The 20687-nt window shown below is 42.1% G+C and overlaps 1 protein-coding gene across 2 annotated transcripts in view; it reads left to right on the forward strand.

The window, feature by feature from the left end:
* Positions 1–1248: 1248 nt before the first annotated feature.
* The window catches only part of abcc3 (ATP-binding cassette, sub-family C (CFTR/MRP), member 3), a 52710-nt gene continuing 33271 nt past the window's right edge, over positions 1249–20687 (forward strand). For both annotated transcript variants that reach the window (XM_079372542.1, XM_079372541.1), the window contains exons 1-4: positions 1249–1639; positions 14969–15142; positions 15916–16041; positions 19065–19202. In XM_079372542.1, the coding sequence (XP_079228668.1) occupies positions 1604–1639; positions 14969–15142; positions 15916–16041; positions 19065–19202 (474 nt within the window). In that variant the 5' untranslated portion in view covers positions 1249–1603. The remainder of the gene's footprint in view (positions 1640–14968; positions 15143–15915; positions 16042–19064; positions 19203–20687) is intronic.

Genomic DNA, 20687 nt, shown 5'->3' on the forward strand with positions numbered 1-20687 from the left:
GCATAAAACTGATTTGAAAGACAGCCCATTCTCACCTTCGTAATATCTCTAGAATCTGCTAAACTATACAGAAAAAAAATCAATTAATGCATTTGTTACCTCTAGGTTAGATTATTGTAATTCTCTATAATTAGGGTAGGGTCTCTAAAGATTCTTTAACTGGTCCAAAACCCTGAGAAGCTCGTGCAGTCGTGCACTGACTAGAACTATAGGAAAAGGGACCAAATCACTCCTGTATTGGCTTCTCTGCGCTGGCTCCCTACAAAATCTAGAATAGAATTTAAAATCCTTCTTCTTACCGACAAAACTTTAAATGGTCAGACCCCATTTTACATGAGAGAGCTAATAGTGCCGTATTACCCCTCAAGAACATTACGCTCACATAATGCAAGCCTGATTCAGTTTATTTTTCAATGTCTAAAGTAGATAAGCAAAGATAGAACACAGTGCTTTTCATTTGTGCTCACAACTGATCTGTGCCAACCTTGCAAAACTCAGTTTGTTAGTTGTTAGTTTGTGAAATGTAAGCTTTTCAGTCAAATCGAACTTAACTGAACACAAACATGAATGGATGACTGAACAATTGCAGGTTGTTTTTTTAAAATATAACTTTAAAAACATTAATGATGAAACCCCTCAGCAATTTAAAATTAAAAACATGTATTTCCTATAATCTAATAGAAATATTGATACTTGCCAGTCATGAAACAATATAATATTGCCACACAAAATATCGTGATAGGCTACTATGCTGTATCAATTTATTTATACTTATTATTTATTTTTTTACATTATTGTTAAACTGAACGTGATTTTAGAGTTCCAGTTTGCCAATAAAAGTGGTCCAACTTTCACAATAGTGCCTGTAAAAAAATTAGCTTTGGGTCAAAGTGTGTGAAATAGTCATCAATCCTGTGTTTAATTGTGTGTTTCTCTCTTTTTTCTATTAAGTCCCTTAGAACAAATACCCTGCAGGGACCATATCTCCTAAACCATCATTAAAACTGACACAGAAGGTGCTTTTTCAAAAAGTGTACCACGACCCATATTAACCTTTTACATGCCCTATATTTATTTTAATCAGACTTTTCCTCACCTCAATCTAAACTGACGAAGTGACTCAGCAAAAAAAGCACGCCTTTAAGTTGTTGAGTCATGTTGAGTTTGCTTGTATATGGTGTGCGTAGCCTATCTGCTGTGTGTATCTGCTGTGTGTGTTGGCTGTGCAGGAAGGAGCGCTGAAAAGAGGCGGGGCCTCGTAAGCGGACGGCCCCGCCTTGCCATCACGACAACCTCCCACAGCAATAATTCTTCGCTGGCTCCGGTTGACTTTTCTTTCCCGTCTCTCAGCAGAGCGGAAGGAGCAGAGCGTTTTCCTGGCACAGCTCGGTCGACGCTGTCGGACAAGGTGGGGGGGGGAAACTCAAAAACCAAAGCGCCTCCAGTCCGTAACACGTTACCTGTATGTGTGGCATGTGACAGTTTAGCGAGCGACTTTTATTGAAGTGAAGGAATCGGAAAGCAGGTCGGCAAGAAGCGGCTCGACCTGTAGAGGGGATAAAGAGCTCTCTGGTGCTTTCCCCGTTGTCCTGCCGCGACCGAGATGGAGAGGCTGTGCGGACCTGAGCGTCCCTTCTGGGTGAGTACATTTTGTCACAGCGGCGTTGTATCACCAATGTCGTGTAATGTCACCAGATACAGTGACTCTTCGGTCTTGAGTAGGCTCTACTTTAGGAAACTACCTGACAAGGTTGTAGTAGCCTATTATGTTATGTCATTAGCCGCTTTCCCCCCTCCTTTTCGGGCAGCCATTCAGAAGTACAGTAGGTAATTGCCATGACTAACTATAAATAACCCACTTAATAGTCTTTACTGGGGTAACAAGGTCTCAATTAATGTCATGCATTTACGTGCTTTTCTCTGCCGTGTTACATAGTCGGACATTGTGCTGCTCATTCCTCAAAGACGAGTATGAATGTGAAGTGTAGTGTGTATGATACTCCTCCGACAGGATAAGGCTCATAAAACTTGTCTGAGAGTCGCTATACAGTAGCAACGTCCCTTCAGTAGTTGAGATAGTCTGTTAATGCACACTAATGTCCCGCAGGGAAGTGTCTGTATGATCCAATCCAGCCTAAGTGTGGTCCAAATGAGATTACACTCGAAACAAAGTTGGATGAATGACATATTTAAGCTCCACAGACATCCTCCTCATCTTACTACAAACATGGACATTATAGGAGATTGGTTAAACTGTACAGGCTACCATAATATAACTTCTCAGTAGTAAAATACCAAAGACACAAAGGTAACAATCCAATTGGAAATATTACAGAGGCTCTGTATTTCCCCTGGGGTATTTCACAGATATTACCACACCTTGTAGACTACCAAGATGTGATGTCACCCTCTTCGTGTTATCTAAGGTCATGCTCGGTGTCTTGTAGAAGTTCTTATTTGGGTCAGAGCTCTCATCGATACAAGTATTGCATCAAGTTTTGCACTGATTTTTGTATTTCGACACGACGACACAACACAAATAAACATATGCTGTGTGACCGGTTTTTAAGGAAGCATTGTCAGTGATAAAAGTGTTAAATCAGTGTTTTCCACTCTGGAGAGGGTGTTATAAAACAAATATGACTTGTGTATTCAAACCAAATGACTTTTTTTATCTTGGTGCTTCCTTAGGCCTACTTCATTCCAAGCTGCTTCTGTGCAGCCACTTATCAATGAATGACAGATAAATGGAAGGAAGTAAGCTAAATAAAACAGGAAACAACGGCAGGTTTAGGACAAGAACATTAAGTGTTTTCTTTAATATGATTTATACTTATTTAGTTGTTAAATACAGTTTCGCTCCAGAGCTTTGAATCTCAATCTAACAGTTTTGATAATACATTAAAGATACAAGCCCTTAAACCAAACGCACATCTTAAAGGTACTCAAACATCGCTTAGTGTTTGGAAATTATGTGTCATAAAAGTGTCAAAGTTTCAGATGTTTTATGGAGCACCAAGCTGAGGACCCTGGTTTGGCTTCTCTGACAGTCAGACAAAGGAGTCGACTGTAGTTCACTTTCTTCTCAGCCATGTTGGATGTGTTGTCTTTTTAGACCTGAGGAGGGTCAGGTAGTCTTCATTTCTCGGGAACCTGTCGACGTTCCTCGTGTTGATTGATGATACGCCTCTGGGAACGGATCCAAATTTCCTCGAATTCTGGTGAAGTCAGCAGTTGTAGCGTAAACGACTTTGAGGCAAGAAAAAGAAAAACCTGTGCGGCGTTTAAATGCCTCCATTTCTTCTTAGGGGACATCCCAGAGGAGCGCCTGTTCATCTATTGATTCTCAGTTCAGCAGCAGAGGTTGTACAGCGACTTCTCTCTTTATTCAGCGTGCCGTTTCAAGGGGCCATATAAACGTCCCTGTGACATTTCACCTTCAATATGAATGTTGCAGAGGCGCTACAGGGGACAAAGTGATCCCCCTGTCTGCAGAGATGCGTTATAGAGGTAAGACTACATCGGGAGAACTGGCGAGGGAGCACAGAGCTGTGTGTGTGTGTGTGCATGTCGACAGTAGACAGTTCTCTTTCGTTTCATTGTAAAGAAATGTGACACACACTGCGACACCAATAGTACCCCCTCGGGATGTAAAGATTAATCGTGAGGCAGCTAAAAATCGATTTGGAAGGTGTCAAGGTTCTTTCAGATCGGTACTCTGAAAAAATGAATCGCAGTAATGTGGTGAGCGTCAGCGGCTGTAGAGCAGAGGCGGTGGGTTGAAACCAGCAGGCATTATCATGGCCGCTGCGGATGGCCAAAGCACTCGAATACGCGGGTTTGTAGCCCCGCTCGCCCAAACGCGTAAGAGCCAAAGAGACTACGAGGTGTATCGGTGTTTTCATGAAAAAATAAAAGGAATCTTTTTCAGTCGTCTCGTGATTTTTCTTCAATTTCACTTTGTAAAATAAGAGAGTCGTATCGTCGATCGTATCACATTGTCAGTTGAGAGATCAATACATCCCGAGTGCCTCATACTAATATATTATGGAATTGCGATCCCATTTTTCATCACTTTTCTCAACTTGATGTCAAAACGGACACCGAACGAAATACAAATCATCGTGAGAAGGACAAAGCGATGTGTTGTTTGCACGTTTTTTCTCTTTATTCCCGCGTGATCTTGTAGTTCTCACGTGATGCGTGTACAGCTGCTCACGGCTACGCTCGCGTTCCGGAAAAGGTTTCCGTTGGTAAAATGTATATGCATATGAATATCTTAAGGCGTTATCAGCAGAGATTCGTTATGGGCTTCTTGCTCACTTTTTTTCGCAGAACGAGCAACACGTGACTTTCTTGAAATTCAGGGGAAACAAGTTGGCAGAAATCACGGCATGTTGTCTCAGATTTGTAAGAAGATAAACGTCAGGCTTTGATTGCTGATTGTCTTTTGTGATGCGACGTCAGTCAAATGTGTGTCTCTAGTGAAAGTGTTTGATGTGATTGATTGTTAGCTGCACGTATATGTAGATTATGGAGGTAAATAAATCAGCGGATGGGAGCTGGTACGTCATTAGTGCAGATCACGTTCTGCCTGCGTCTCCGACATAAAGGCTCCTGATACTGAAGTGGTCAACACGCTTTCGATGCACTACAAACGGAAAGCAGAACACTTCCCAGGCTGAAAGTCTCGACTGATTTGAAAGCGTGGAAACAGCACGCTCAGGAACTTTGAGGCACTTCTCTATTTAAAAAGGGTTAAGTCCGTGCACCTGATTTTCTTCTGGCTGGAAACCACACTCGGTGGCGGGGGAGAGAGGTCGTCTGAGGACGCTCAACCAGTTGCTGCTGTTTACGTCCACTTCAAACAAACTGGAGTTGTTATCCCCCGGCCCTCAGCGGTGCCCGTCCAGAGTGAGTTAGGTTGAGCGCTAAGCCCCAACAAAGGACTTTATCGGCAATTATTTAAAGATCAAATCACAGATTTGCCAGACGTGAAGTGTGCCCTAGAACACACACAAGCTGGGACGCAGAAGGCAGTTTGCCCTGAAGGTGACGAGAAAAAGGAATATGATTCCACGAACAAAAAAGAATCACTGAATTAGATCACTAACAAAATGATTGTATCCCTCTCCACCATTGTGTCCTTGAAAACCACTAATTGGCTTCTTGACTTTTAAATGAGCGTCTGTAAAAAGCTCTGTCCACATGCTGTTTTCACACATTTAGGAAATGTCTCCCCCAGGGATGTAACTGAAGGCATTTTTACATTCGTACATCATTTCTGGAAGAATGCCCCTGAAAGCCTCCTGATCTGGGGGGGGTAAAAGAAAGACTCGGAAGTAGCATCTGCGACACAACATATATATAATGAGGATATTTGGCTCAATACGAGATCCCACCAGACACAGGGAACGAATATTAGCACCCTGCCCACTCACTCCAGGTGAATTCTTCATTTTCTTCCTGCTTAATTACCGCTAGAAGACAGCAAAAAAAAATCTATTTATGTAAAAATAGTGATTCTTATCTCCTGAGATTTTAAATAGATTCTTTCCTTTTTTTTGTTGTTGCTAATCAGTTACACTCTGCTAAGAGCTAAGGCTAGCTCTTTAGCTCAGTAGAATGCTAAACTAGTAAGAAATTTAGCCGGTCTCAGAGGTGACCTGATCCTGAAGAATGTGCTATTAAAAAAAAAGACATTAAATCATGACTCAAAAATAGATTTTCAATGGAATCGTCACCCTAAGAATCCAAATCGAATGGAATCGTGAGACACCCAAAGATTCTCAGCTCACTCGACTTCCTGCAAAAACAAAAGAATACTACATTTTAGCTGATATGTGCAAGTGTGAAAAAAAGGCAATAGACATCAAACTCAGAAAGAAGAAAGTACAACCATGTTTTATCAGATTACTCATGTTGTTGAGAGACTGATGGACAGTGTTATGTTTAGGATCCAAAGCCTGTTTTTATCAGCAGCGTTCAACAGTTCAGTCTATCAGCAGCAGCAGCAGCTTGGACAACATGTTTGTGTTGAGGCAGAGTGCAGGCATGCAGGAGGAGCAGAGTTCACCTCAGATACCCCGTCTTCACAGACACAAGGTGTTGCATCACTCTTGACGGGTTTGTGTCTCCGTTCAGTGGCTGCCTGCGTGCTGAGTGGGCGGAGCTTAAGATGCATGGAAACTGAAATCTAGAAGAAAAAAAAGAGAAGTTGTTTGTAATTGAAGAATTGAGAGTCATGATGACAAAGGACTTTCTTGTTGGAAAAAGGGAATGCTTCCCAGGAAGAGTGTGCGTGGGAGGGTTTGTTATTCCTAACTCTGATTTACATAGTCAAGTGTTGAGATCCACAATAGATTAATCAATCAAGCTTAAAGGTCAAAGCCTTCCCTGTCTGTAGAAGACTGATGGAACTGCTGATCATAATGTAACAAGGAAACCAGACGTTGGGTTTTCCACTTTTGGTTTCATGATTCAGATTTTGTTTGTACATAAAATGTGGCTCTATTATTTTATCTGCTCCTTTGTCCATTCAGTCATTGTTCACTCACTTCCCCTCAAGACCACCAGTTAGATTCTTTTCACTTCTTGTTGAGAAAATCCTCACACCAGGGTTGTATCGAGATGCATTCAGGAACCACATTGACAAAAACCTTACAACATTTTGTGATGCTACTGGAATGCTAATTCATTTGTTTGAACTCCTGATATTTGCAGGAGCAGCTGAATGTGTGAACACAAACGCACCACATGATTTTCACCCTGAGTTTCTCCTGCCTCAGGGAGCTGATGTGAGAATGCAGCAGGATGTTCTCTGGAGAATTCACCTCGAGCCAATGGGAGGGGGGGGGGGGCAGATATTTATATATACTGTGACTGATGCATTCAGCGTAAAGTGTATGCATGCGACCACTACTTACATTCTTTGTGCACGTTTTAAACAGCTGCATTCTGCTTTCTGTTCGTCAGTATGTCGTTCTCCGCTCCTCCTGCATTTAATGAAAAATATATTTAAATGTATAGTCTGGTTTAATCTATATAAAATGTACTGTTCTCCTTGAATTGCAGAAAAACGCAATTCCTCTTTAGTTCTATAGCACGTACTTCCTGAGTGGAAGTACATGTTCTTCCAGTGTCCGCTTGAAGCCGGAGTTTGATGTGTAGCTGACATGATTGACAGGTGGGCGCGATGCAACGGTTCGCCTCGGCCTCGGCTCTCAGCCTGTCGTTTGGTTGACTGAAAGTTAGGCTGAGACAGGATGTCGAGCACGGTGACTTCGTGCGATGAGCCTCCGGAGCACCCTGCAGTGACACACGGATGAAGTCACAAAGGCTGGCACTACATCCTCCCTGGAAGGCTTACCAAATATGTGAGCAAGTCAAACCACTAAATGGATGAAAGGCTGTTTCTGATGAGCGTGTTTGAAATATTGTACACCTTTACTGCTAACCCGCAAATGTATCGTCTACTTCCTGATTTTTAAGAATGCCAATGCAGCAAAAAAGAAGGAATTGAGAGATGTGAAAGTGTCTCATCAGCACCTCAGAAAGAGAGATCTCACAGCCGCCCCACGTGTCAGATTGTTTCTAAAAGTGCTGCTGTTTGTGAACTACATGAGCTCAAAGTGGCTGTACGGGAATCTCACTTAGACCAGCTGCTTCAGTCATTTTATACAGCTCTTTATTGGTTTCTATATCCCACAGCAAGCAGGTGCAGTGTGTTATTGTAACAGTGTGCCCGCTCTCGTCACTTCATGCCTGTTTCCATTTCCAAGTGAGACAGAAACATTCCCTCCAAATCATGAGCTTTAGTCCACTACAGACAGAAAGGAATTTCAATCCGATAATCCGCATTCAAGAAATTCAAAAGCGTCCAGAAAAACTATGACGAACACACAGAACCTTGGACCACATTCTTTCCTGGTGTTTACCGTTGGAGTGGAGCGAACATGGCCAGCAGCATTTCCTGTCCTCCTGCAGACTTTGCTGCCATTCGTACAACTCCGCAGCTTTTCAGTAAGTCACAACAGATGGACAAGCCTAATGCAAGGTAATATTTCAGAGGGCCAATTACACGAGCAAGCCAAAGAGAAGTGTGTCACCCTCACACCACCTGCACTTCTTTGGAAGTGTTGATAATTGAAACTGATGAATCATCGCCAACATGTTGGAGTTTGGACTGGAGCAGCTAAGACACAGATACTGCTGTAGGTGTGCTTCCTCCTGAGTTGAGGTTAAATCATCCAGAAATTAGATTTGGTCAGGTCAGTTTGATGCACCAGTTTGTTTTCTGACCTGGCGCCACTTGCTACCATTAGCTTTACCACTAATGTCCTTTCAGCCAATTATTCCCCATAACGACCACTCAAAGTATAGAAATAAATCCTTCTGTGACGTGACGTCCATTCAACACAGACATGTTGGATTACATCTTAAAATGTCTATTTGTGGGGCTCAAATACATTTTAACACAGTTTGGTTACTTTGGACTTTTTTTTTGGTCTTTTTTTTGGCTTTGACTTCACTCAACATCAAGTGAGAAAGGAGACATGGAGGAGCAGCGAGGGAGGAGGATGGAGTCATCTGAAAGCCCGGCGTATATAAACAGTTTAGACAGCACGTTGGAGCCATGCATGTTCCAAATTGTTTTAGTCTGAGTTCAAGTGTAATTTGATGTCAAGCGAGAGCTGTTTATCATGAACATCAGCGTCCGCAGGGAGCGTCGACGTTGAACTATATATATTTATATTTACAGAATGTTGTGTAAGTCGACTGATTGAACATGACAAGCTAGAATAGAAGACTAATGTTGAGTTGGGGTAAATACTGTAGTGGCAGACGTGTGTTCTCTGTCTTCTGATTGTTGTTTTATTTCATCACAGAGGTTGCTTTTCTTCTTCTCTGATTGAAATGCGTCTTTGGGAAGCCATCATTGAAAATTTTCAAACTCTGCCTCGTACTGTCATCTTCATTACTCCAAGGAAAGAAGAGTAAGTGTTTGTAGGGCCCCTTATAAAGAATCATCAGGGAATTTGTGTACAGGAAGTAAGTCCAAACAAATGCAGTGAGTCACTGAAGGACATTTGAACTAGTCCTGGGCGATATGACAAAAAGGATAAAGGATAACGATAAACATTATTGATCCCCAAATGGAAATTTGGGTGTTACAGCAGCTCAAAAAAACAGGAAATATAAACTGCATCAAGAGCAAAAAAGTAAAAAAACCCAAAACAAAACAAAAAAACAGCTATGAGCAAGTTTACAGTAATTAAATAAATGGTGGAAAAAATAGACTAGACTTAGATGATACAAGGCATAAACACTATGTACACTTTCACTCGTGGACAGACAGATGAATGACAGAAAAATGTTTTCACGTTAAAAGATGTCATATCAGTCGACATTGTAAATCATCACAATGAATGTCAAATCATTATTTCTTTCAAATTTACAGGCTGAGTGAAAAGTTGAAGAAACCACACGGTTAATTGTGGTTGAATTATTCTTTATTATCAGAGGATGACAAACTATAGAGATGAAACGGGAAACTTTTGACCATCACAGGCCAGAATGAGACGAACTCCCTCAGTCCTGTGTTTCTACGACAGTTGGAGTTAAACGCTGCCGACGAGGCGTGATGGGGACAATAGATCAATAGATACTGTGTAGAACGAGTAAAACATGAGACAGACACAGAAGCTGCTGGCTGGAGATCACTGGCACACTTACATACTTTGATTGTGTCATGAGCGCGTATCACATGAAAAATCATGCGGGCCTCGAATGTAGCGACTGGAAACTCAAAGAAAGAGCTGATGTGAAAAGTTCTTGATCCGTCTGACAGCGAGTGCATGGGCTCACCTCTGTGCATGCTACAGGTTAGACACGGGACTTGACTTCCAATTGGACTCTGTTCACGCATCGAGCAATGATTACTTTCACAAATAGATGTACATTCAACAGAGAGGTGAGAGAAAAGTCTGACCTGTATTACTCCTTATCTTTGAGTTCATTGACCGCCTTGCCTGTTGTCTCTCGTTGTTAGGTTCCCCCCCCCACCGGCTCAGTGAATTGATCCTCCTCTCCATGTCTATGCTGGCAGGCAGGCTGTTATCTCAACGCGACTCACCCCTTTCCCCTCACCTTTTGTTGTAGTTTCAGGTTTCAGGTTTCCAGTGTGGTGATAAAAGCCTGTGAAAGGAAATAAAGGGCCGACACTCGGCCTTTAAGTACTAAGTGCAGCATGTGAGTTCAGCTTTTTCACATCATTTATAAGAAAAAGACAGCTGTGCTTTGGAAACAGATTATTTTCCCTGCCTTTATATATTCCTTTTTCTATGCTCAAGGTGTTTGCAACCTCATGTTTGAAAAAACAAGATAGACTTTTCAGATTGTATCTTTAATCCTTTTAAGGCTGCAGCTTTAGAAAACAGCATGTGGATGCGATGAAATAAGTAAGAACGGGAGGTCGTTTATGCAAGAAGCTCATTCTCTCATAGCAACCGAACAGCCTACACATCATCACCTTTCAGTTTCTTCTTTCATACATGAACACTTACTTTACCTTTTAAGTGCAACACATAAGTCCTAATAGGTGCACACATTAGTCTTTTATGCTCACATGAACGTCTTTTATTAAATAGAATCACCAACAAATCGATGGAAGGAATGAAACCACATCTTCTGTATGTTCATTCTTTGGTTCCAAGATAAGGATGGAGCTGATTTGTTTGAGCTTCGGGTGGTCATTAAACATGATGTTTGCACACTGCCTCTTTTTTTTTTTTTTTTTTCCACCTGTGGAGTTAAGTGAACAGAAAGCTTTGCTTGTCAGTCCTGCTCTAGTCCAGGCTGACTCGGAGAGGAAGTTTGAGTTTGAGGTTCAAATAACGTGGAGCTATTTGGATTAAGGCCGTCAAGATAGTCAAAACTTCGGCACCTTCCAATACCACTGGTTCATAAAATGATACAGTCTCCTTTGATGATCCAAAGTGGGAAGACGTTCTGAAGCATTCAACCAGCTACAGATCTGAACAGTAGTATAGTTTAAAAAGAGCCCGACTGATTTTGCAGCCCTCGGATAATATCTCCCGACATTAGCACGTCCGGTGACTTTCAGTCGGCTAATTTTATCTCATACATGCATCAATATGGCATTTCATCTGAGTGTGATTGTATTATGCTAGCAGTCGTCTTTCTGGCTGTTACAACATTATCTTTTCCACGAGTGTTTGATTACTGCATCTAAGGGATCAAAGCAAAAACAAAATAAAAAGGAGGAAAAGTACATTTCTAAATCTCTATCAATCAATGAAAGGTATTGGCCCATATATAGATATCAGAAATGTTGTCGCTATTATCCAAGAAAAAGCCTCTACCAACGTCCTCCGTGCCCACCAGGAGTGGCGCCCTAGAGATTGTGGCACGAGTGGAGAGAAGACTAAGAGCACAATGTGGTCAGCTCTCTAAAGCCCTGTTTCCACACAGCAGTCCAGTACGGATCAGTACAGTTTGGTACGGTTTGGTTCGATTAAGCCCGATTTTTTTCAATTTATCAACCGACTGCTAAATATTGATCTCAATCCTATATTTGAAAGTTGCCCTTCACTTTAGTGAGCCTGATGAGATGGGTTGTAATCTAGAGCAAAAAGCAAACGCATTGAATCACTTTTGGCTTCCATTCTTGTTCTCACATGGAGGTAAATTCAAAGTGACTTCTGTTTGTAAAATGATAACCAAACTATCCAAATAGTTTGCTTTTTGTTTTTTTCTTCTTTTTTTTATCAACCTTAAGTGTGTTTTATTTTCTGTTGAGTTATTAAATGAGCTTTCATTGATCCCTTTTTGTAGTAAAGATAAAGGCGTTTACAGGTTTGGATTAAAGGAAAGTCAAAGCCAGAACCTTTTTTTTCTTGGGGTCAGTTCAATCTTTGCTGTTTAAGGAAGAGTTATGAAACCACCGCTTCACCGCGCTGCCCGAGTGTTTAGGATTCATGAGCCAAAGCGTTAAGAGCGTATGAAGAAGAGGAGACATTTTCCAGCTGCCCTCCACACTACTCCCTGAAAACCCACGACCAAGAGTAATTACCCTTCACCTTGTAACCACCGCACCACTTTCACACCCACTCACAGTGTCCGTACACGCATGCTTCAGCAGGAGGGTGTGGTTATGAATGGTGAGTGGTCGGAGCCTGGCAGCTGTGTTTATCCTGCTTCTTTCTGTGGGTGGGCCTTTGACTGTGTTAGTCCAGGAGTGCACGATAACTGCCGAGTCAAGGCTGCATCACACTGTGGCTCGTGTTTACTTTGCCTTTCTTCTCCGGATGTCCTCTGGATTGTCCAGTTATTGTTCTCCAGCAGTAAAATAAACAATCATACAATACAACTCCTAAGCTTTACATAGATATGGTAACGCATGGGGAGCTTTTTTCACACAGCAGGGAAGTTGACTCTTCTTTGCTTGGAGACAGAATTAGTTCTTTCTCTCCTGCGCTTTCATAAGCGGATAATAGCTGCTCATGGTAGGCAGGGTTGTAAGTGTCATAGCTATATGTGCTGTGAATGTGTAGTTAATGTCTCACAGACTGCTCAACCATACAAATGAGTGTGGGTAAGATTTTGCTTTTTGTCCTCTTTCCACCAGTGATTCTTTCTGACCAATCAAAGGCCTTTTTATCTTAAAGGTCACATTTAAATTCACTTTATCATGTTTTTCTCACTACTTTGTGTTGGCTTGTCTACAAACTCCCCAATTATGAGAAAAGTCCATCCTCTCCATCTTTGTCTTTTGCTTGTTCCTCGTTTCTTTTTTTTCTTTTTTTCTTTTTTTTATAAATATAGATTTTCCCTTTGTGACATCACAAAGGTCAGTAACTCCTTGCCTAGGAAGGTAACACTCCCACAGTTTGATGTTTCTTCTTCTTCTCTAAGTCTGCCTCCTCAACGTAAGGAATTGAGCAAGGTGAAAGGAAGCTGAAGCCACATGCCCTTACACAGCCTGCTCTCAGCTGGGGCTGAAACAGAGGGTTTAAAGACATAATCAAATACAGGGTGAGATTCTGTTCATTATAAGAAACTTCACTGGCATGTTTTGGGGACGTCTGAGACTTATTTAAACTGGTTGGAATGTTACACAATACATTGCGATATCATGCACAATGCATTGTGGGATTTGTAGTTCCTTGACTCCAAATGAACATTATGTAAAAAAATTTTACCTTGCATTTTATCAAATCTTTAATGCTGTTTTAATACCAAATGTACTATATTAATAAGCCCTAGAGTAGCTGATTGTCTTGGTTCCATGTGCCAATCTCTTGATCGAAGGATTTTATAAAAAATGAGGGAGGATCCGAATGGGGGAAAAAAAGTGAGTGGTCACTGTTAACCACTACTGCCTATAGATCATGAGCGGTTACTATAGTAACGGTGACTGACAGCAGAGCGCCATAAATGAGGAATGAGCAATGAGAGAGGTGCAAGCAAGTAATTACTTAGTGTGTCCCATAGAATAATAGGGAAGGAGGTCCTGGCTCCTGCCCAACATGTCCAAGTAAATATTTCTCTGCTTCCATCAATGCCTGCATGAGTAACTATTTCACATCATGTATCTATAAATGCTCTGTAGGATTCTTTGTCTCCTGGCTTACTGATACTTTGTAACATGTTATGAAGTTTGTTTTTATCCTTATATCTATTAGCAAAACATCTATCCTGTGACATACTTGGCTTTTATTTGTTGTTTTTTATGTCACTATGTTTTATGTACAAGCTGCTCCAATCCAATTATCCACACAAGTAAACTGAGAATCGAGTTGGATTAAGATTCCTTTTTGCAAACTGAAAGCTGCTCTGATGAAGTCCTACAGTTAGAGTACAGCATGCATATTTTCATTTCAAATAGAAATAACATACATATAACATACAATACTTGGTTGTGATGTTTTCAGATATGCAGCCCCAGAACATTTTTATTTACATGCATCCCTCAGAAATTAAGATTGGTGGGGTGTCAGGAGGCAGGACATGACATGGACAGGATGCTGGGGTTGTGATGTTTAGAAATCCAATCCGAGTCGGCGCACTCGCACTAGTCAAACGACCTGGACTTTCAGGGTGAAGCGTGCTTACCTACATTTTCATCATCCTTTCTTAGAAATGTTGTTCAATGAAAAGCTCTCGCGTTCTCGTGACAAACACGGCGTAACTTTTACCTGCTGTTGTTCACACACATCAGCTTAGCCCAACTTTACACAGAAACTTTAATAAGGGTAAGTCGCAGTGCAGTTCACCCTGAATATTTGGGGGGTCGTCTTTGCTTTGGGCAACACAGTCTGTTACTCAGAGCTCAAGTTAATGTGACGTAGCATATGTTCAGGGACTGTGGACTTGAAAAAAATTGAAAAAAACCATTTCAGGGTTTCTTGACCTTTACCCTCAAAGTAATGAGACATACTTAATTAACTCGACGTTACGAGCAAGTTCTGGATAAAATCTCTTTTTTTTCTAACTTTTGCCGCTATGACGACTGTGACCTCGAGGTAAACAGCCTGCAAACACCTCAGAATTGTAAAGCAGTGTAAGCTCTTTCACTCTGCCACATCCTTACAGCCTCACACACCTGTGCCTATCTGCTCAATAAATCAAACATAAATTATTTACGTAATTGTAGATTTACGATATTTTAGGGCTTTACTTTTATATTCTTGGTAAGAGGGGTTAAAGTAACAAACACATCCTGGTTGGATTTGATTGCCCTATTGCACTAAAACATGATGTCTTCCTGCCCTCTGATGCACACTCTTCACAGTTTAGTCTGAGGAGAGTCTGATGGTGTTTGTGTGGGTGGTGAATGTTTGTCTGAGTTTCTCGTCGGGTTCACAGATCGCCGTCTGTCTTTATGTGATATGAGACGATGCAGGACTGTGAGTTAAACCCCCCCCCCCGTCATGTGTCTCTGCAGGCCGATCAGATTCTGCGCACGGATCGACCCGACCTCCCGGAGTGTTTCCAGCTGTCTGTCCTGGCATGGCTGCCGTGCATCTACCTGTGGGCCGTCAGTCCGTTGTACCTGTTCTATCTCAAGAAAAACAACAAGGGATACATCATGATGTCCATAATGAACCGATTCAAAACAGTAAGTACGCACTCTGGTTTGATATGACATCACGCAGGGCTTAATTACTACACGAGCTTCTGGATGTCTGCCTGATTAATCTTTCGGAGCTTGCATGTTGGTTTTCTAGTTCTACAATCGGGATAGAAATTGTATTCGCTATCTCATAGCTTCGGGCTGCACCTTGCCTCGCCGTGCATGCGTGGGCTCTCTCCGGGCATTTCAGCTTCCTCCAGTAGTCTGAAGACATGACCGTTAGGTTAATTGGTGACTCTCATCTCGCCTGTATGTGTGCTCCAGCCTTCCCGAACGGGAAAAGCGGTACAGATAATGGATGAATGGATGGATCTCAGAGCTTCTTCTCCTCCTTCATAACACCGACACCAAGACAGAATGTAAACGGAGTGTAAAGCATTCCATCTGTCATTTTTTTTCTGTCTTGAAAGGTGCGTGTTGAGGCTTTTTATACTTTTATTTTAAGAGATTGAAAAGTGGAAAGAGTCAGAAATCCTTGAGGTAGAGAGTGAGGAGTGACAGGCGGGAAAGGATTTGGACCCAAGGGCGTCAGCCTCCATACCCTGGGCGTGCACACACTAACCACTAGACTCACAGTGCACCTCCATCTGTCATTTTTTAACTAGATTTCGGTCTGGACTTAAAAAGACTTCCCCATCCTCTGATGTAGATGCGTTGTCAGCCCATTAACAATCTCACTTCCGTTTGTTTGGACTGAATTGATTTTCTGTTCTTGTATCTGTACCCACACTCTCACCTATCTGTCTTTCTCCTCTCAGGTGTTTGGTTTGCTGTTATGGATTGTGTGTTGGACGGATCTCTTCTACACATTCCACGAGCTGCGGGAGGGAAACAGCCAGCCGCCCATTTACTTCATCACCCCGCTGGTGCTTGGGATGACCATGGTGAGAGTATTTCCAGTTCGACAGAAATTCACATCCTGTGAAGAAAAAGAATCGCCAGAATTTTTCTTTTTTTAATCAATTTTCACAAGAGAGTGTGTTTTTCTCCTGTCAGTCCTGACCTTGTATTGTGTAAACATTTCCGACCTTTCATGATCACCTTTTGAAGAGTCCTGGCTCTGAGACAAATATAGATTTTACCGTGGAATTGTACAAACATTATTTTACATATCCAAATTCAAGCGGATGAATAAGCCTCGCTGCAGAGATGTTATCTGAGGACACAGTGTGATGAGAGATCGTCTCACTGGACCTGACGCTTTCATCGCTGTCCAGAATATCTGAATAGAGAAATATAGACAAAAGACATATGAAGACTGTAACTGCATAAACATTTCATTTGAATATAACCTTCATTGTTTGCCATTTTTACATATTTTATGTTGGTGTTTATATTTCTTTTGTCAATGTTTGTTCATAAATTTGACCTGGATAACTAGAACAGACACCAGCCTGTAGAACTTGTTTCGTCAGTAAGAGCAGAGGCCTGGCTGCAGCCTGTAAATACAGATATTTGACCTCCTTCCTGTTACAATGGAAAAGACACATTCCTGCTCCTCTTGATTTTCAGTCAGGCTTGAATCATCCTGCCTTTGATACTGACGGCACAGGGTGATCTGTTTTTTGTTTTTTTTTCGTTTTTTTTCCCCTGAAACCCTTGATATGGTCTGACACCAGTTCCAGTAAAACCAGTTCGGGTCACGTACACTCAGAGCACAAGATGTACTTTCACTCAGAGAAACTGAATCGGTACAAGTTACAATAAGAGGAGTGGAGTTTCTTGTTTGCAAAGAAATGCAAAATAAACAGCTTCAGTAGAGTTTTAATACATCTTAAGTGAACTTTTTGCAAAATTGAAGGTCACTCGTTTTGGATGCATTTAATTTATTATTCTTATTTTTACCAGGAAAGAAAAAAATCTCCTTTTTGAAGAGAGTCGTGGACCAACAACAAGCAGCTAAACATACAAATACAGTAAATACATTATAGGACATTAATGGAAAGAAATAACACGTTTAAACAGCAATTGTTTTGTGAAGATCATCCACAAACCTACTAGGAAGAACATCTGCGGCCAGATGTGTCCGCTTCCAAGTCAAGCATCAAGGCAGGGTTGGGAATTTTTCAAAAACTAGCAAAGTAGCATCCTCTCACCACCCCGTTGTGCTCCCTCAAAAGCCACGCCCCTCACTTGCATACATTAGCCCCATTGGTCCAAAGCGGATTTCAGCTCATGCTTTTGAGCGTGAGCTCGTGCATGCATGGGGGAAGAGAGGCTTGATTGGTTACTTGGTCGAGTGCCGACATTGGTTGAAGTTTTTACGTTTACAACTGATACAGATGACACATTTTTTTCGTTTCTTTTTCAGAGCACCTAAATTATTCATTACTGTCATCAGGACATTAAGACAATTTCAACCAAAATCTTAAAAAGTGTACCTGGAGAAAATGACCTACCCTGACTTTACGTCTCAGGTCTTTCTGAATATTGAGTCCCCCCCCCCTCATTCCCTCACTGTCGGTGGAAAATTAAAGGGTCGGCGTCTGCACATCGGAGTACAACACAGAGAACATGACGGCTACTTCACTCGCGTTGAGGATTGTTTTAGGTCACTTCAGTCAGATAAGAAGAACACAGTGGGATCTCTTGCCTGGCACGGTTCAGATTGCCTTCTAACATTAATATTTGTGTGTTGAGAGGGGACCAGGGTTGTAGGTATTGTGAAAAGAATGTGCTTAGTAGGCCAGGTAAATTATCCTTCTGTCACTTTAGGCTGCTCCTCATTTAAATATGTTGACAAATGTTCACACCTGAGGTTACATTTTTCCAGGGAAAGAGCTCGACACCAGTCGGATGAGAGCCACTTCATACGAGACAAAATATCTGCAGCGCTAAGAACCAAAGCGGCATTAACCTCAGCTGAACTCTTTTTGAGTCAGCTAACACACCAAATTAAAACTGCCGTATTTAATCCAACCCACATTTGCTTTCATTAGTTTGTTGATGTTGTGAGCATTAACCTTGTTTGCTTATAAATATTTTAATACTGACGAGCAGAGCATGTATTCCTGTGTGAAAACACAACCCAGTCAGACACTGCTTTGGTTCAGTCTGCAGTATTGATTTGGGACACACAGCTGGGTGACTTTAATGAAACAGTGAACATTATTCCTGTACAGCGTAATGAAAGTGTTTTGAAGTGAGCCTGCGAGAGTAGCTTTTTGGTTTTGCTTGCAGGAAGAAAAGAGAACGGCCACAAACGAGGGTTCACAGGTCTGTGTTACGAGACGCTTTGTGAATAGGCTGCAATTCTGCTCCACTTTTACTCTCACATCTTTTCCACTCTCCGAGCTGTTGTTCGTCTTGATTGTGACTCGAACCCCATCTCCACAAACACCTTCAGCTCGTGGAAAGCCTTCTCTAAATTGGAGCACATCTGCAGCCTCCATTTTTGTTATGAGAGCGCAATCTTCTCCCCTCTCGTGTGCTTACAGATAAACCAGCGAGCACACAAAGTGATTGCCTGTCTCTGTTGGTGTTCTCCTTGTGCTTTAAGCCCATGTTGGTTGAGCATCATATTCGTATTTCTGTAAGTTAAACGCCACATATCTGTCGCTGCAACTTATCATGTGTCAGAGCACGCGTCACTTGTTTTCCCTGCTCACGGCTGACATGGTGCATGCGACACTCGCCGAGCTGCAGCCTGAAACATGTGTGCAGATGTGCAAGAAGTGAAACATCGCCTTAATGATGACATCGAAGTAATTACAGCCATCACTAATAATAATAATGAGAGTGTCTGTTCTCTTGAGGTGGATGTGAGGATTAAAAAAAAAAACAGCCAGCGCTCTGGTGCTGCAGCCTGATGTTTCATAGAGAGCACGGCAGACTTACCCAGTCACAGAATGTGGCTCACCTCACATGCCCTCAGTAATCTAACCCAGTCCACTCCCTCCTCTCGCAGCTGTTGGCCACGTTTCTGATCCAGTTTGAGAGGTTACGTGGGGTCCAGTCCTCGGGGGTCCTCTTCATCTTCTGGTTCCTGTCTGTGCTGTGTGCCATCGTGCCTTTCCGCTCCAAGATCCTCCAGGCCTCCAGTCAGGTGAGAGCGCGCCTCGGTCCTCAGATACCCCCCCCCCCCCCCCCCCCCCCCACCCCCCCCCCCCCCCCCACCCCCCATCACGTGTCAGTCTTCATCTTTCCGGCCCGCTCTTTCATCCTCCCGCCTCCCCTCACGCTCTTATCCTCAATATCCTCACCGACTTGTCATCTTTGTTCTTTGTCATTTCCCCATATTCCTCCTTGTATCCTCCTCGTTCTTGTTTAAGAAAGCACTGCAGCAGCCCCCCCCCCCCCCCCCCCCCCCCCCCACACACACACACACACACACTGTTGTCTCAAGAGTTAGGTTGGTAGCTTACACTGAGTGGATGTTTTGAAGGGAGGGTTCATACCAGGCCACCTCTGAGCAGAGAGGGAATAGTAGGCCTGTTGTTCCTTCCACACTTATCTCACCTCCACAGCTCTCAAACAGGGCAGCAGCACACAGCAAACAAACCCTGCTGGCAAAAAGACAGTAAAGAAAACATACACACATTCATACAAGTCGACATGAAAAAAGCTAAGAAGAAACATAAATTATCAGTCAGTTAAATACTCAAACTCATGTAACTACTTCTGGGTTCCATGGATGTAGAGTCATAGCAGTCACAAACATGGCTGTTTTCAGGATTAGAAAGATGAATTAATAAATTGACGTCCTCGGCAATGGGATTGAATTACAGATTTGATGTTAATGTGTGCGCAAAACCTCAGAAAACGTCCTGGAATTTTTTTCGTCCACATCAGTTTTTTTCCTTCCAGCCACAAACAAAACGTCCATGTGAAGTCGAGGCCGCTGATCCGAGAACGCAGTCGGAAACATTCAGGGAAAATTCACAGCATGTGGCGTGGACGATCACGTTAAATGACATAAAATCTGGAATTGAAGTAGCACTGTTGTGTAAGACACGGTCTGATTTTAGAGAGACAAGCGGGTACACTGGTCGCACGGCTGAATAATACGCAGTCAGATTTTTAGATAGAGTGCGTCCCAAACACTGTTTTACGTTAACCCATGCATTGTTCATGTCATGAAGCATTTTTCTTCCTATTTGCCACCATGTTCTTTTACGCACGTCATGTCCTGCCTCCTGAGACAGGAAATACTCGATGCTGGGAGGAACATGTGAAGAAGATTTCAGAGGCTGTTAAAACTGTTCTGACAATTTTAATGAAGAGTCCCATTGTCACCATATCTCCAAAGGCTACATTTACACGACTATTTTAAAAAACGGCCTTTTTTATATTTGCATCATATCTAGCAATATTTATGTATACAACATGTTTTGTTTTTGTTTGTGTTTTTTTTTTTTTTTCTCTCACACCATTGATCGTGTCTCAGATAATGTTCTATGTTAAACTGAAAAAATCTAAATAAAGAGTTCCAAAAAAAAAGAAAACGGCCTTTTAAAATGAAACATGGGACATTTTGCATTTGTTTAAGCGTAAACAGGTATACACAAGACAGGTGATTCTTTATTAGCCC

This window comes from Symphodus melops (genome assembly GCF_947650265.1).
Source record: "Symphodus melops genome assembly, chromosome: 21".
Lineage (NCBI taxonomy): Eukaryota > Metazoa > Chordata > Actinopteri > Labriformes > Labridae > Symphodus > Symphodus melops.